The sequence below is a fragment of the Anabas testudineus genome, chromosome 6, assembly GCF_900324465.2.
Source record: "Anabas testudineus chromosome 6, fAnaTes1.2, whole genome shotgun sequence".
In the NCBI taxonomy this organism is placed as follows: Eukaryota; Metazoa; Chordata; class Actinopteri; order Anabantiformes; family Anabantidae; genus Anabas; species Anabas testudineus.
Genome location: NC_046615.1, coordinates 20,440,414 through 20,454,581, shown reverse-complemented (window position 1 = coordinate 20,454,581; position 14,168 = coordinate 20,440,414). Strand labels below are relative to the sequence as shown.

Genomic DNA, 14,168 nt, shown 5'->3' with positions numbered 1-14,168 from the left:
TCCAGTTAATTTCTTAATAGAAAATGCTTTTAATTTACAGTACTTTTAAAAATCTTTTTTTTTTTATTTTTCTCATGAGGAAATATTTGTTAGGCAAAACGTTTGGAAAACATACGACAAAACGTATTTATCCATTATAACGCTTGTTAGTAAATCTATTGAGAAAAGAAGTAAATACAATATTTATGCATACATTTTTTCCACACGGCCATCTCCGTTTGTGATTGCTCTGTTCTTGGCATTTTGCAAGACGGGTTCATGAAGTTAATGAATGGTGCCTGTGGCTCTAAAATATTAAAGGTTTATGAAAGATACACACAAATAACAAATGTTTATTATTTGTTTATACAAATGTCATGCATGGGTGATAGATAGATACAGATTTACACCCATGGGTTTGTTGTACAGACTAAACCTTCTCTAACACTGCAATGACACCAGTTTGTATCCATGGATAGGGTAGCTAAATAATTCAATAAATAAAATTAAAGAAGCCTTTTACTAATCATAGTCATACCTGTTTGACATAACTGGTTTAAATTAATACAAACCAACACACCACAACTCTAAGTAGATCAGGATTAATCTACGTACATCCAGCACAATTTACACAGCAGAAACAAAGTGTTTGTTCCAAAAACATTTAATTTGCTTTAGGAAAGAAGGATTACAGTACACAAGGATCCATTTAGGTTACAAGTCACCAATTAAGAATAAATAACTGGCCATGTTAATACAAACTCTTCTTGTTTTCTTTGTACAGTCACTAAAAGAGTGGATCAAGTCACTAATATTTATATTGCGAGAGTTGCTCTTAGATCATAATTTTCATGTATATTTCCTAAAAACGTTATCAGATCAATTTATCTTAATTTATTTATTAAACATTAGATTTATAGTTAGAAAGTGGAGAGGAAAGCAGCTAATTTCTGCTCAGGATCTTGTTCCCTTTCTAAGAAGATGGTTTCAGTTAACACTGCCTTTTTGAGTGCTGATCTGTGATTAGTTTGACTGATACTCCCTCAACTTTCAGAATGGTTTCTCTCAAATATTCTGTACTCTCTGGATTACTGGATCTGGACTTGACTGGCAGTTATTCCTAACCAGTTACTCATCACAGCACTGTTACACTGATGTTAGGCACTGGGACTAAGAGTGGCATTGTGGCCCAACTCAGTTTTAACTCACTTTATAGAAAACAATTTGAAAATAATCTGAAATGCAGCTTTGAACCATCTTAAGGAAACAAACTGATTTAGGATCATTGTTATTCTTCAACCATAATCTCTTCATCTAGAGCACAAGTTTGCTCCAAAGCTTATGATACAATGTCCCCTTTAAGGTGTGCTTGTGAAAACAGTCAAGTAATATCATGAGATAAAGACCTGGTAGTGTGCATTTAGTGCAGACCTGTCACAAGACGTGCTCTGGAAGAACTACTGATTTAGTTTTACACATATCACATTGTTAATAAAATATACATTATTTAGCAATAAGGCCAAGTTGAGCATTAAAAAGAGATTGTGAGCACAAACAAAGGCACCCTAGACTGCTCCCTGTTGAGGAGAGTGGTTTGATTTGTTGTCCTTCTCATTACATTTGGCACATTCTTGGGGAATCTTAAGGTCACGGTTGATTTCCTGGAATATGGTGTGTTGCACTACTCTACCCAGAAGTATTTGCTGCAAAAGCAGGAAACCCTATTGCCTCCTATTAGTCTATAAAGAAAATAAACAAGGAAAATGTAAAAACGAGCCCCCTTTCTATTCTTTAAAAAATAAATGTGTCCATCTATATATATATATTCTCTTCTGAAAGTAAGGTGTTTGGTCCTCTAATATCAAAATGTACAAAACATTACAGCTCTTTGTTATAGTTTAGAAAAAAGGGAGATGAAATAAGTGGACAATGTTTGTCACAGAAACAATCTTGATTAGTTAAAGAGGAAATGAAAATATAGCAAAGAGTGGAGAGCAGGCTCCCCTTTGAGGGTGTCTGAATCGGCCTGCTTGGACGCCCTTTGAGGGTGTGACTGAAGGAGGTTTTATTCTGCGTTCGTGTTGGAGGAATGATGTCTGGAACAACATGATTATGGTTGTAAGAAATGACTGACCGAGATGTTCACACTACACCTGTGTCCTTTCATTAACATTAAGAATACGAATTACAACACGATTCATGCAAATTAATTAGTCCATTTGGTTCCTAGGACACCTCACTGCTTCTACTTCAAATTTGATTACGTCAGAAATCGTCCCAAAGACAAGGGTTCCACTACAGACCCTCAAGTTCCCAAACAGTATTTTTATGAACTAAAGGCTGAGGTGACCAGTATTTTCAAGTAAGGTCGAATGCGCTGCATTTCCCATATGATGTGAATGCAGTTTGTGTCTGGAGAGGCGCAGTTCCTCCCGTCTTCAGGGCGAGGCGGCGGCGGGTTAGAAGTAGGGGACAGCCGTAAGTTTGTACCACTTGACCGTCTCCTTGCTGAGGTCAAAGTCTTTGAGTCTGAGCGTGATGCCGCCCAGAAAGTAGTTCTCACGCAGCGACTCAGCGCTGAGCACACTCAGTTGCAGCTCGCGCAGGCCCAAGGTTTCCTTGCTGTAGCCGCTGTACACCAGCTGTGAAGGAAGAGGATGAAGAGGTGAGTGACAAGTGCACCTTTGGGATGAGTAGTGAAATATTTTGACAGAGCAAGAAAGAAGTCCAGCGGTCATAACTGAACGCCCAGATAACTTTTCCTGTGTAACTCCTCACCGAGATACAGACTCTAGTGTGACACTGTCTTTAATATTCAGTAACTTACAACAGTGATTAAGAGGTTTTCAACATCACCAGTTCTAACTTGATGAACCAGTTTACATAAAATTCTTATTGAAAGAAAAACCCTTTCGGTTAATGTTTCCATTTTTAATACCTAAACTAGGGCTTATGAGTTTATGAATACATATATTAAATAGATAAATGCAGCCTCCTTTGTAGAATGTTCTAACCATCTCATTGAAAGTAGGGTTCCTGGTTTTCCTTGAGATCTTTGTCTTGCGTTTGGAAGTCTTGTGTGGATCTGGAAGAAGGTAGGTTTTCACATATGGGTTGGGATCTGTTCCATCTTCAGAAACCTTAAAGAGAGTAGATGGATTAATAGCTTGACAATAAATTAATATAAGAATACGAATAAAACTGTTCATCTAACGATGCGTAGAAATCATTGCTTGTTTACCAGATCTCTTATGTGCATGACCATGATGAAGAGAGTGCTGTTCCTGTAGGAGATTGAGAGCTTCACTTCTCCTTCCACCCGACCAGAAGTGGGACTCAGTGGAGGCTCTGTGACAGTCGAACACCATTTACAAGATTAGATTTACAAGAATAGACTTACAGTTTGTTATTAGTACAGTCTAAAACCTGAAGTTTCAAGATAAAAACTACAGTACATTCAATTTATCAATATTAATAGTGTGCTATGTATATGACATATGATTTATGTCCATAATTAAGCCTTTTTTAATAATAAAAAAATATATATTTACATTTTAATGTAGATAAAGTAACAAAGTAACCCTCTCTCTGTGGCCTATCTCAGTCAAACGTTGACATTATTTCATCATCATCACATTTCTGATAACACTACAGCCTCAGTGAATGGGAATAGGAGCAGGGATGACGAGTGCAGATATTCACCTGGTGCTCTGGATGCAGCATCTAAACCTTCTGTCTTGTCATCCCGTGCAATTGGATGAAAGAAGGTGTAGATCAGGTCACACTACAACAGAGAACATGAGATTACCACACTGATAGATGACAAACAGCGTACTACTGAGCCGACTGAATGTCTGGATGTATGTTTGTGTGTACCTGTGTAACCTCTGTGGAGCTCCTCATTAGGTTGTGGACGTAGTTATTGAGCTCCAGCTTCCTTTTAGTTGCCACTTCTTTGATGTGGGTACGGCCAAGCACCATTTTGTTAGGGAAACTGGAGATGAGAAGAGAGCAGTAATTTATTTACTGCTCCCAAGAAGCTGATGCAACTAAGCCAAAATACTAAGATGGTGTCTCCATAGCAACCTCATTTACAGGGAATGTAAAGTGAGCAATAGTGGGCACACATAGTTCTTAGTATCAGTAACAGTAAAATAGAGAAAAAGGACAAAATATTTCACATAAAAGGAAATAGGATCAGTAATCGAGGTGTTTAGAGTCTGGGTCTCACAGCCGAGTTGATGTCATACCTCGGCAGCTTCCAAAGGGGGAACAGGATGGTGAGTTTGTTGTGGAGCTCTTGAAATTCATCAAAAGTGCGGAAGACAAACTGGGGCTCATTCTGACCTTCCCTCAGGATCCTCACCACATACGTCTGGACAGAGAGGACAGAAAGGTGGTGTGGGCAGCCACCCAATCTGATGTTAGTGCTTTTTTAGTTTATATCTAGAGATGTGACAGAACAGGAAAACATGAAAAGGTTTAACACAAATATGACACAGCAGGACCCACATAGTGCTTGTCAGGGTTGTATCTCTTCTGGAAGGAGAAGATCGAGGCGTGTACGATGCGGCCCTCCTGTTTCAGTGTGTAGGTTTTGGGTGAAAAGGACAGGATGGGCTCATCATTGGCGGGAAGACCAGAGAATCGTAGCTGAGCAAGATTATGGATGAAGAAGTTGAACTTGGTGGCCACACTGCCCAGACTGGACTCGATCAGCCTGGAGTGAGACAAGGGGAGAAAAGAGAACAACAGTCAACAGTTTCCAATCCAGCTCGACTTGTTTATGGTCCGCCCGACACCATTCCTAGTGTGTCAGGAGTTTTTGTTGCTGCATTGTTAGATGCATATTGTTGTTGGCCTTCCTGTGTCTATATTGCCACCTGGTGGATTTTGAGTTTGCACCAGAAAAAAAAAGAAAGAAAAGGTTTGTTCTTTTATTTCCCCTTCGATTAATGTTCAAAATTCCAAGATTGTACTTAAGTTCTGTGAATTATGTTAAACACTTCAAAAAGCCTGCTAAAACATGTATTTTTTTTCAGGACAGAAGGGGAGGAATCTGATTTTGGAACAGGAGGGGGAGAAGAGAAATTACTGTGTTTACCTGGTGAAGAATATAGTTGCCTCAGCGTCTGTGTTATTGGGTTGCAGTGCATCAAACACATACTTTAAATCCTGCGAGCCGCTCAGCTCTGGGAGGCCTGACGATGTCATCTGTGACACACAGAACCACAACGTGAAGATATGTGCTCTGACACAGCCTTTCAAGTTTTCATTTACAAATTATTTTGGCAGATTGACTTTTACAATTAACCACTTTGTCCAGGAAATTGTATTATAGTCCAGACAACCCATATTTAAAACCAGGATTTAGATGTAGAACCTTGTTTTCACCGTGCAAATGCAAAGCTTGAGCACATGAACTGTGGAGGTGTCTCCAACCTGGTACCTGCTATTTTGGTTCATGTAGGTTCATGAAAGTGAACCTACATGTGAAAAAGCACCCAAAGTGAAAAAGCACTGGCAGAAGTGGAATAAATCAGAGGCTTTGGAGATCAATTACTTCTCTCTTAGCCAGTGACATCACTAGTCTCAGTACTCCAAGCAGCTGTGTCAATATCAGCACAGACACAGCACAGTGGCATGATCTGAACACACCTCAAATGTGCAGTTAGAAGTAGAAGGTGTAGGTTTTATTTAAGTTGTTCCATTATAAAGTGCAGACTGCTGCTGTAAACCCTCCAAAAATGTAACTACTGCTTCTTAAACTTTACAACATTCATACAAACATTTAAAGAAAAATAATTGCTGTGCATTTGCTCAATGTATTTAGTGTGATGAGAGTTGTGACAAATTAATGTTGTACCAGAAACAGATGCAGGTGTAAAAAAAGTTAAAGATGAGCTGTTAAACAAGGAGTCAGCACCATGAGAGAAAACACCTACAGTTGTATACACTGTTAATGTGTCTGTGTGTTTTGCCTCACCAGTGACAGCAGGTTTAGAAAGAGCCCAGAGTGCTTGCGAATGAGGTTGTAGGCTTGACAACACAGGTCCACAAACAGCTGGAAGCGACTGGTTGGACGCTCGCCTCCGTTGATGACATATGCCATGTCAGAGGTCAGAACGAAAGGAGCCCGGTCCCTGATGGGCAAGATGGAAAGGAAGAGAGAAGATTTAAATTCAGCTTCTGAAGAAGGCTGGCCTAGTGGGTGGAGGAAAATGATTGTGGGTCAGTGAGGTTTAAATCACTGTGAAAGATCCCTACTCTAAACTCTAAAACTAGCACCAGGTCACAACATTTTAAATCCGTCTCAGTATACACTGTAGGTCTGGTTTAAAACATGTATTTGAAACATGTTATCCTCCCCATCACTCACACTGAAAGTACTTGTTAATATAGGCACCTGACTATTGTTAAAGTCAGACTGTAAAGTTTTGGACCTTTGCCCGCAGCAAGTTGCTAAACATGTCAACAAAAGTGCTCACAAAGAAAAAATAAAAAGTGTGGTGTCCACCTGGACACAATCCAGCTGGGGATGTGTGTTAATGTGCAACCTGTGAATCAGGTCATGACTGGAAACACACATTAATCTTGCTGCACAGAAGTACATCGTCTAGAATTCACTGGCCCACAAAGGGAGTGTAAGTCATTGAGTCTATCAGAGACCAACCAGACTGGTCATTAATTTATCAAACATTAAGTTGCATCCACGTCTTTGGCATCAATGTTTACAACATACATGTCATCATTCCCTCCTAAAACCAGCTGGTACAGACCTTTCACCTTCACTCTGATAACTACTTTATAACAACCATCATGTTACACCCAACTTTAAACTCTGATGGGTCACCAAAGCATATTTTATCTGACAAGAACTTGCACACAATCACACACCAAAGGTTACATCTGATTTTCACCTCTTAAAGCTGCCAAACATCTGGGCGTGGCCCAGGAATTTGCCAAAGTCGATGTGGAACATGTGACCAGTGGAGCGCAGCATGATGTTGTCATTGTGGCGATCGCAGATGCCCAGCACATAGGTGGCCACACAGCACCCTGCACATGAGTAGATGAAGTTCTCTGATGCCTAAAAGGAGGAAGAAGAGAGAAAGACTGACGTCTGGTCTTAGGCATCTTAGTGCAAAAACCCACATTGTTGGAAAGTAAATGAAGTTTCAATCCAGACACATGAGACGTTCTCTGAGTTTCCAAATGGTTCAAGCAGCCCCAGGAATTAACAAAACTATTTTCTAGACTTTTTAGAGAAGCACAAAAACACCACGAAGTCACCACCCTCAAAAACAACAGAGCTGAGTATTGTACCTAATAACAATGGCATTCCTGCTTCTCACTGAAGGGTTTGAAACGTTGTGCAACAGATTTTTAAGGTTGCGAGTTTAAATTTGGGTTTCAAATTTATTTTAGTTTAATCAACATCTGTTTTAATAACTACATACATTTTGTGGATCTAACACACTGTGTCAAATGATTAATGCTTGCTCTAAGCAAGAAAGATGTAGGAAGCCACATTTTCACTTTGTGTTGCTATATTTCAGCAGCTTCTGCGGGTTTGGAGAGGTACTTCTACAGCTGTTTCATTATGCATATGCAAGCAAATTCTTCATGTGTGTACCTTCTCATATTCATCCTCAGCAGGGTTGTACTTGCGGAGCCATTCTGCCAGGGGTTTGTCCTTAAAGGATCCTGTGACGCCATACTCCACCTGGATCTTTCTCAGGGTGTCAGAGGATGGCACCAGCTCCACCATACCTAAACACGCATCACAATCTCTATTAAAACAGTGCAGGCAAACAACAGTCTCCTCAGAATGATCTGAATGCAGTGTGTCAAGTAGCCCATTTCAAATAAGTTGCTTTTGATTACACATGACATGATTGTAGTCATAATTTTTGCCTCTTTGCCACCTCAGTGCATTTCTACCTTTGTCCTTGCCAGTGGAGATACATTTGAAGTTGACTATGCGTAGGTCGAGACCCTCTTGCAGCCAGATGCGGTCCATGATGCGGATCATCTGAAGAGCCAACATGTCCTGCCTCAGGTCTTCTCCAACCTGATACCAAAATACACAGAAAGACAGATTATTCTAATATAAAGCACCTTTATGCACTTTCATTTCAGCCACCAGGGGGCAGGGTTTAATGCACCTGATGACTAGTCCCTCCTTTTAACTAAAGGAGGCTGTGTGAAAGACAAACAAGATCCACTGGTTCCCAGGTATTATTTAAATTACTGATGGCTTTCTCAAGGTTCATTTTCATACTGTGGGTGAGTAGGTACACTACCTTGAACATGACATTGATCTCTTCTCCCAGTGGGTCGGCATTGACCAGGGCCAACTTGAGAGGAACTGCGTTGGAGTTGAAGAAAGAGCAAGCCTGCACAAAAAAAACCAAAACAAAATATAACCTCCAGCAAATTTAATCATGCTGTTCTTTACTTCCACCCCTGTTTCTTCTCCATTTTCAGACATGTTTTAAATACACTTTTTTGGCTAGGTGACTTATAAATGCAGTACAAAGGATTGGCATCGTGTGGCTTATTGGAGACTACCTGCTTAAACCTTTACAAAGATGTGTATGTGGTTGTTTTCCTGTTTCCTGACCAACAATTCAGTTTATATAACCTCCCCAGTTTATTGACATGTCATTTTTGCCATGTGTGTTACCTTGACGTTTAGCTCCTTGGCCACCAGACTGGGGCCGAGGGGCAGTCGGCAGCTGTTCCTCTGGAAAAAGTTCTGAATATTTTCAAGGCCCTCCTGTAGCGCTACCTGAATATGCACAAAACCACAAAGAGAGATGTCATTATTACACTCACACACACCAACTACAGAAATAGTTTTATAGTCAGATTACAGCTCCTCTAACCTGTCGTGTGGATCCACTGGCTTGTCTGACCCTTTCTGCGACAGCTCCCAGTAGAGTGACCAGGTGAGTCTGTTTTTCCAGCTCCCCCCTCAGCCTGGCTCCACACAGACACAGCAGGGCACCCAGCACACGTTCATATCGCCGCCCCCAGGCAGGATCATGCACAGCGTCTTTTAGCAGCCTGCAGCCATTACACACAACAGTTAAAACTTAATTTACATCGACTGTTCATCACTTGAAATGGCATTTTTTCAGATGCCCTGGGTCTGTTTATGTACTTCATCGTCTATCAAACAAATAATTTCCTTTCAGATGAGTGATTAAAAAACAACAATAACAGCTTGTTTCAGTTTCACTGCTGATTACCAGTAGAGGTAGTGGGCGATGTTGATGTTGGCCTGTGCTCTGGACAGCAGGAACATGACGAGGGCATTTTTTAGGTGACATTCAAACTTTAAAGCCTGTTAAAAGACGACAGAGAAAAGTGACTATGAATGACAGACGAAGGAACTAGGAGTGAATAAATAAAATAGACAAGTTAATTGACAAGTGAGTGACTGGGAAACCTGGGAAAATGAGCTCGTAAGAATGAGTTGTTGAGTTCTGTGTGTAATTTTATCTGTACCTGCACTAGCTGTGGCAGATAGCCAGCTAGCTCATCATCACTGCTCTTCTCAATCCAAGTAACAGCCACACTTCTCACTTGTGAATCTGCAAATCTTCACACAAAAACACAGTTCAGTGTTCAGACACATGACATGCAGCAAAAAAGAGAAAACAAGGAAGATCCAGAAATTAAACACACGTGTCATGCACACATTTATCATGCACTATGACCCAAATTGACATGATGACATGATCAGTTGATCATCACAAACTGCAACCACAAACTAACCACTGTAACAACCAGCATTTGGTGGATTAAAAACCACATTAACCTTAAATAATACAAGACAGCTAAATGTTTTAAATACATTAATATTGAAATGCTTTCAGATTGCAGTTGCACTGCATAAACCAAATAAGTGTATAAATGTGCATACTTTGAGTCAAGTAGTTCTAGCGCAATGACAGGGGGCAGTGGAGGCCAGTGGTGTAGAAGGGAGTGGATGTGAGCCATGCTGGCCCAGTCCCAGCTGGGTGCACTTGCCAGCACCTTGGGCAGGCTGTTGGGGTGGTCCTTCTGACAGTGGAGCCGATGGTCCCATAAAATCTGGTGATCTGCCCGCTTCAGCCTGAAGGAAAAACAGACGGATGGAAAGATGGATGGGATGACATTTACAAAAAACGAATAAAGATTTAAACAAGCTGTACTGCTAAACCAATTTCTGAGTTATCCATTCTTTCATTAGATTTATTCATATATCTAAACAACTTAAACTTGTCAGATTTTCTCTTTCAGTTTGCAGGAATACGATATTACCCTAAATTAAAATATAAATGGAATTTCTTTTGATGGATCAACAATAATTTTCCAAAAGAGGTCACATGACCCTGCCTCTCAAAGGTAGCATATTGCATTAGTGCTGAAAAAAGGTTTTGAAGCTGTGCTTTAAGGATAAAAGATAAAGTAAGTCTCTTTCAGCTAGCATTTGCTTTTCTGTCTGTACCTGACCCTGTCTTCCTCTTTAAGGGATTGATTAAATATTGCACACATTAAAACAAAATGCAACACATCACTGCAACTACAGCTTCAGAAGCTGTAGAAGTCTTTGGAGAAATAAATGGGCAGGACAGAGCACGGGCAGTGAGAGCCCAGACTTAGAGAGGGCTCTGTGCTAAAGTGCTGGTTGAGACTCATGCATGTTGGCAGAGTGGAAGAGATTTGGCTGGCAGCAAGCAAAGGAGAGCATTTAGCTGGGATTGGAACAGCTGGAGGAGAACAGACACAGAGGAGCAGACAATATACAGGCGTTTATGGGGAAATGTAGCTGGCAAAGTCAGTAGCATCTTTTAAAATCTCTTCTTAAATTGAGTAAGTCCGATGCATTTTGGGTGGTCTGAGAGAAAGCCAAAAAGATGTCTGCTGAAGGGGATAAGTTAACTAGAAATACTCTGTGTGTGTGGTTTAAGACTCTCATAACATTAAATACTTTAAATTTATAAACTGCCAGCAGTCACTACACTGCACTGTAAATAACATAGGAACAAATACTATATTCAACAGAAATAGTCTACACTCAATTCAGCAGCGTGGTTTTGAATCCCCTGAGGTCACATTTCATTCACATTATATGGATTTACCCAGATGGGGACAAATCACGTAATTAAAAATATCAATATTAACTTTTGTTGCTTTTTTGACTCACATAAAACAGAGATTCAAAACTGAATTGAAGACATTTCACATTCTCCAGCTTCAAGCCTCTCGCGCCTACACCAGAAGCATGTCTGTTTTGCACATCAAGCTGAGCAACATTAAGACCACCTCTCTACAGACATTAACTGATGTCAGTGCTTTTATTTAAATTCATTCCTGAAAACCAAATTTCCCAAACAAATTCTTACAGCTGAAGCAGAAAGGTTTTCATATGAATTGCTAGAACTGTTTATGAGATCTACTTGCAGATCCTCACAGCATCACAGTCTCCCTGTTAATGTTTAAAAAAAAAAAAAAAAAAAAAAAAAAAAAAAAACCTGGGGGAGATACCCGAAATTGGAAGCTCGACTGCAGATCTTCTCCAGTTTGCGTTGCAGGTCCGGGTCTAATTCCTCCAGTGTGTGGGGCTCAGGGCTGGGGGCTTCCTTTGGACCCACATACAAAATATCCACCGGTGAGTTGGGGAAGTCCACCTGGTGGTAACACAAAGTTGGAACCTGATTATTATTCACAAACATTCATACGAGACACATTTCAGAAGTGTCCTTAAAAAGCTGGGCCCCAATACAAAACAAGGCTGTGGATTACTCAGTTTGGTTTATTAAAACAGCTGTTGTGTTGGGGTTACTGATTAACTACTTTAGCTACTAATACTACAATTTCTACTACTCACTACTACTAATCACTATTTCCTGAAATCTACTGTTGCCAGTACTAATGCACCACAAACCTTCACAAATACTAACTACTACGACAGATGCTGCCAGCCCCACTACTGACCTGAAGTACTATTCTCTCTGTGGGCATCCTCTTGCGGCTGCCGGAAGACCCTGCAGCAGCAGCAGCTCCCTGGGCAGACGTCCACAGACACAGCAGCCTGCTGGCCCTGGCAAGCACCCTGTAACACACACTCAACAGTTAACAACATCAACCTACCCCGAAAACAAGTAAGCAGCCTTACAAACAGCAGCTCTTAAACTGTGGCAAAGATGTAAACTTTCATCATATTTTATTGGACTTTTATATAGAATAGTTCCACAAACTATGAGAATATTACTCATTCCTAGTTTATAGAAATAGTTTATAATAGTATAGAATAGTTTATTCAATCTAATAGTGTGAGTTCCTCGACAGTTTGCTTGCAGCAGAGAAAAACTGAATAACATCTTATCAAATAATAAGAATCAATCAAACAAAATAGAGAAAACTATGAGTACAGCCACTACTAGCTTTTGCTCTCATCTCACCCTCTGAAGTCAAAGAGCGGCATAGAGACTTTGCCCAGGAGCTCTGGAGCTTTCCTCTGTTTGTTGGAGTCTGGGGAGCCGCTGGCATTCTGGTTCAGCACCCCGAACAGAGTCAGGGTCAGTATAGATTCCAGTGGGAGCACAGCAACTGCTATGGGGAAGCTGATCCTGGCAGAGATGAGGACAGTGTCAGTGATATGGAAGAACAATCCAAACAAGGACGATTTTAAATACAGTAGGAGATAAATGGAGGATAGGAGACGAAGGACAAGTCAATCACTTACAGTTCGTCCCATTTGATGTGGTAGAAAAAGTTTTTGTATGTGCCCACTCTCTTTGACTGGACTGGCTTGAACAGGTTCTTCCCGTTGTGGGTTAGGTGACACATTAAGAAGTACTTCTCATAACTAAAACACAACACACAGAAACACAATAAATATTACTTTGGCTCCATCTTTAATTAATCTACAGCTTATTAAAAGTATTATCAGATATACAGTGAGGGAAAAAATTATTTGAACCCCAGCTGATTTTGTAAGTTTGCCCACTAACAAAGAAATGATCAGTCTATATTTTCAATGGTAGGTGTACTTTGAACAGTGAGACACAACAATGACAAAAAAAAATCCAGAAAAATTCGTTTCAAAAAGAGTTATAAATTAATTTGCATTTCCACGAAAGGAATAAGTTTTTGAATCCCGTGGAAAAACGTGCTTTAGTACTTGGGTGGCAAAACTTTTTGGCAATCACAGAGGTCCAGCCTTTCTTGTAAGTTGGCCACAGGTTTGCACACATCTCAGGGGGGATTTTGGCCCACTCCTCTTTGCAGATCCTCTCCAATGTTTGGCAACTCGAACCTTCAGCTCCCTCCACAGATTTTCTATGGGATTAAGGTCTGGAGACTGACTAGGCCACTCCATGACCTTAATATGCTTCTTCTTGAGCCAGTGATTTGTTGCCTTAGCCGTGTGTTTTGGATCATTGTCATGCTGGAGTACCCAACCACGACCCTTTTCAATGCCCTGACTGAGGGAAGGAGGTTCTCACCCAACATTTGACGGTACATGGCCCCATCCATCCTCCCTTTGATGCGGTGCAATTGTCCTGTCCCCTTGGCAGAAAAACACCCCCAAAGCATAATGTTTCCACCTCCATATTTGACAGTGGGGATGGTGTTTTTGGAGTCATAGGCAGCCTTCCTCCTCCTCCAAACACAGCAAGTTGAGTTGATGCCAAAGAGCTCGATTTTGGTCTCATCTGACCACAACACTTTCACCCAGTCTTCCTCTGAATCAGTCAGATGTTCAGTGGCAAACTTCAAACGGGCCTGTAGATGGGCTTTCTTGAGCAGGGGGACCTTGCGGGCACAGCAGGATTTCAGTCCTTCACGGCGTAGTGTGTTACCAACTGTTTTTTTGGTGACTATGGTCCCAGCGGCCTTGAGATCATTGACAAGTTCCTCCCCAGTGGTTCTTGGCTGATTCCTCACCGTTCTCATTATCATTGAAACTCCACGAGGTGAGATCTTGCATGGAGCTCCAGACCAAGGGAGATTGGCAGTTAATTTATGTTTCTTCCATTTGCGAATGATTGCACCAACTGTTGTCACCTCCTCACCCAGCTGCTTGGCGATGGTCTTGTAGCCCATTCCAGCCTTGTGTAGGTCCACAATCTTGTCCCTGACATCCTTGGAAAGCTCTTTGGTCTTGGCCATGGTGAAGAGTTTGGAAT

The 14,168-nt window shown here is 40.9% G+C and overlaps 1 protein-coding gene across 3 annotated transcripts in view; it reads right to left on the bottom strand.

Annotated features, from left to right (window-relative positions):
- Window positions 1-625: 625 nt before the first annotated feature.
- The window catches only part of pik3c2a (phosphatidylinositol-4-phosphate 3-kinase, catalytic subunit type 2 alpha), a 38,519-nt gene continuing 24,976 nt past the window's right edge, over window positions 626-14,168 (bottom strand). For 2 of the 3 annotated variants that reach the window (XM_026366120.1, XM_026366121.1), the window contains exons 12-33: window positions 12,722-12,844; window positions 12,438-12,605; window positions 11,971-12,088; window positions 11,521-11,663; window positions 9,914-10,105; window positions 9,496-9,589; window positions 9,237-9,331; window positions 8,871-9,051; window positions 8,669-8,773; window positions 8,286-8,378; window positions 7,924-8,053; window positions 7,616-7,752; window positions 6,900-7,069; window positions 5,966-6,122; window positions 5,084-5,193; window positions 4,492-4,699; window positions 4,230-4,354; window positions 3,856-3,973; window positions 3,682-3,763; window positions 3,221-3,327; window positions 2,994-3,119; window positions 2,439-2,621 (exon numbers count right to left, since the gene is read on the bottom strand). In XM_026366120.1, the coding sequence (XP_026221905.1) occupies window positions 2,439-2,621; window positions 2,994-3,119; window positions 3,221-3,327; window positions 3,682-3,763; window positions 3,856-3,973; window positions 4,230-4,354; window positions 4,492-4,699; window positions 5,084-5,193; window positions 5,966-6,122; window positions 6,900-7,069; window positions 7,616-7,752; window positions 7,924-8,053; window positions 8,286-8,378; window positions 8,669-8,773; window positions 8,871-9,051; window positions 9,237-9,331; window positions 9,496-9,589; window positions 9,914-10,105; window positions 11,521-11,663; window positions 11,971-12,088; window positions 12,438-12,605; window positions 12,722-12,844 (2,965 nt within the window). Of the gene's footprint in view, window positions 2,622-2,993; window positions 3,120-3,220; window positions 3,328-3,681; window positions 3,764-3,855; window positions 3,974-4,229; window positions 4,355-4,491; window positions 4,700-5,083; window positions 5,194-5,965; window positions 6,123-6,899; window positions 7,070-7,615; window positions 7,753-7,923; window positions 8,054-8,285; window positions 8,379-8,668; window positions 8,774-8,870; window positions 9,052-9,236; window positions 9,332-9,495; window positions 9,590-9,913; window positions 10,106-11,520; window positions 11,664-11,970; window positions 12,089-12,437; window positions 12,606-12,721; window positions 12,845-14,168 lie in introns of all 3 variants that reach the window. The other variant, XM_026366122.1, reaches the window with a different exon arrangement.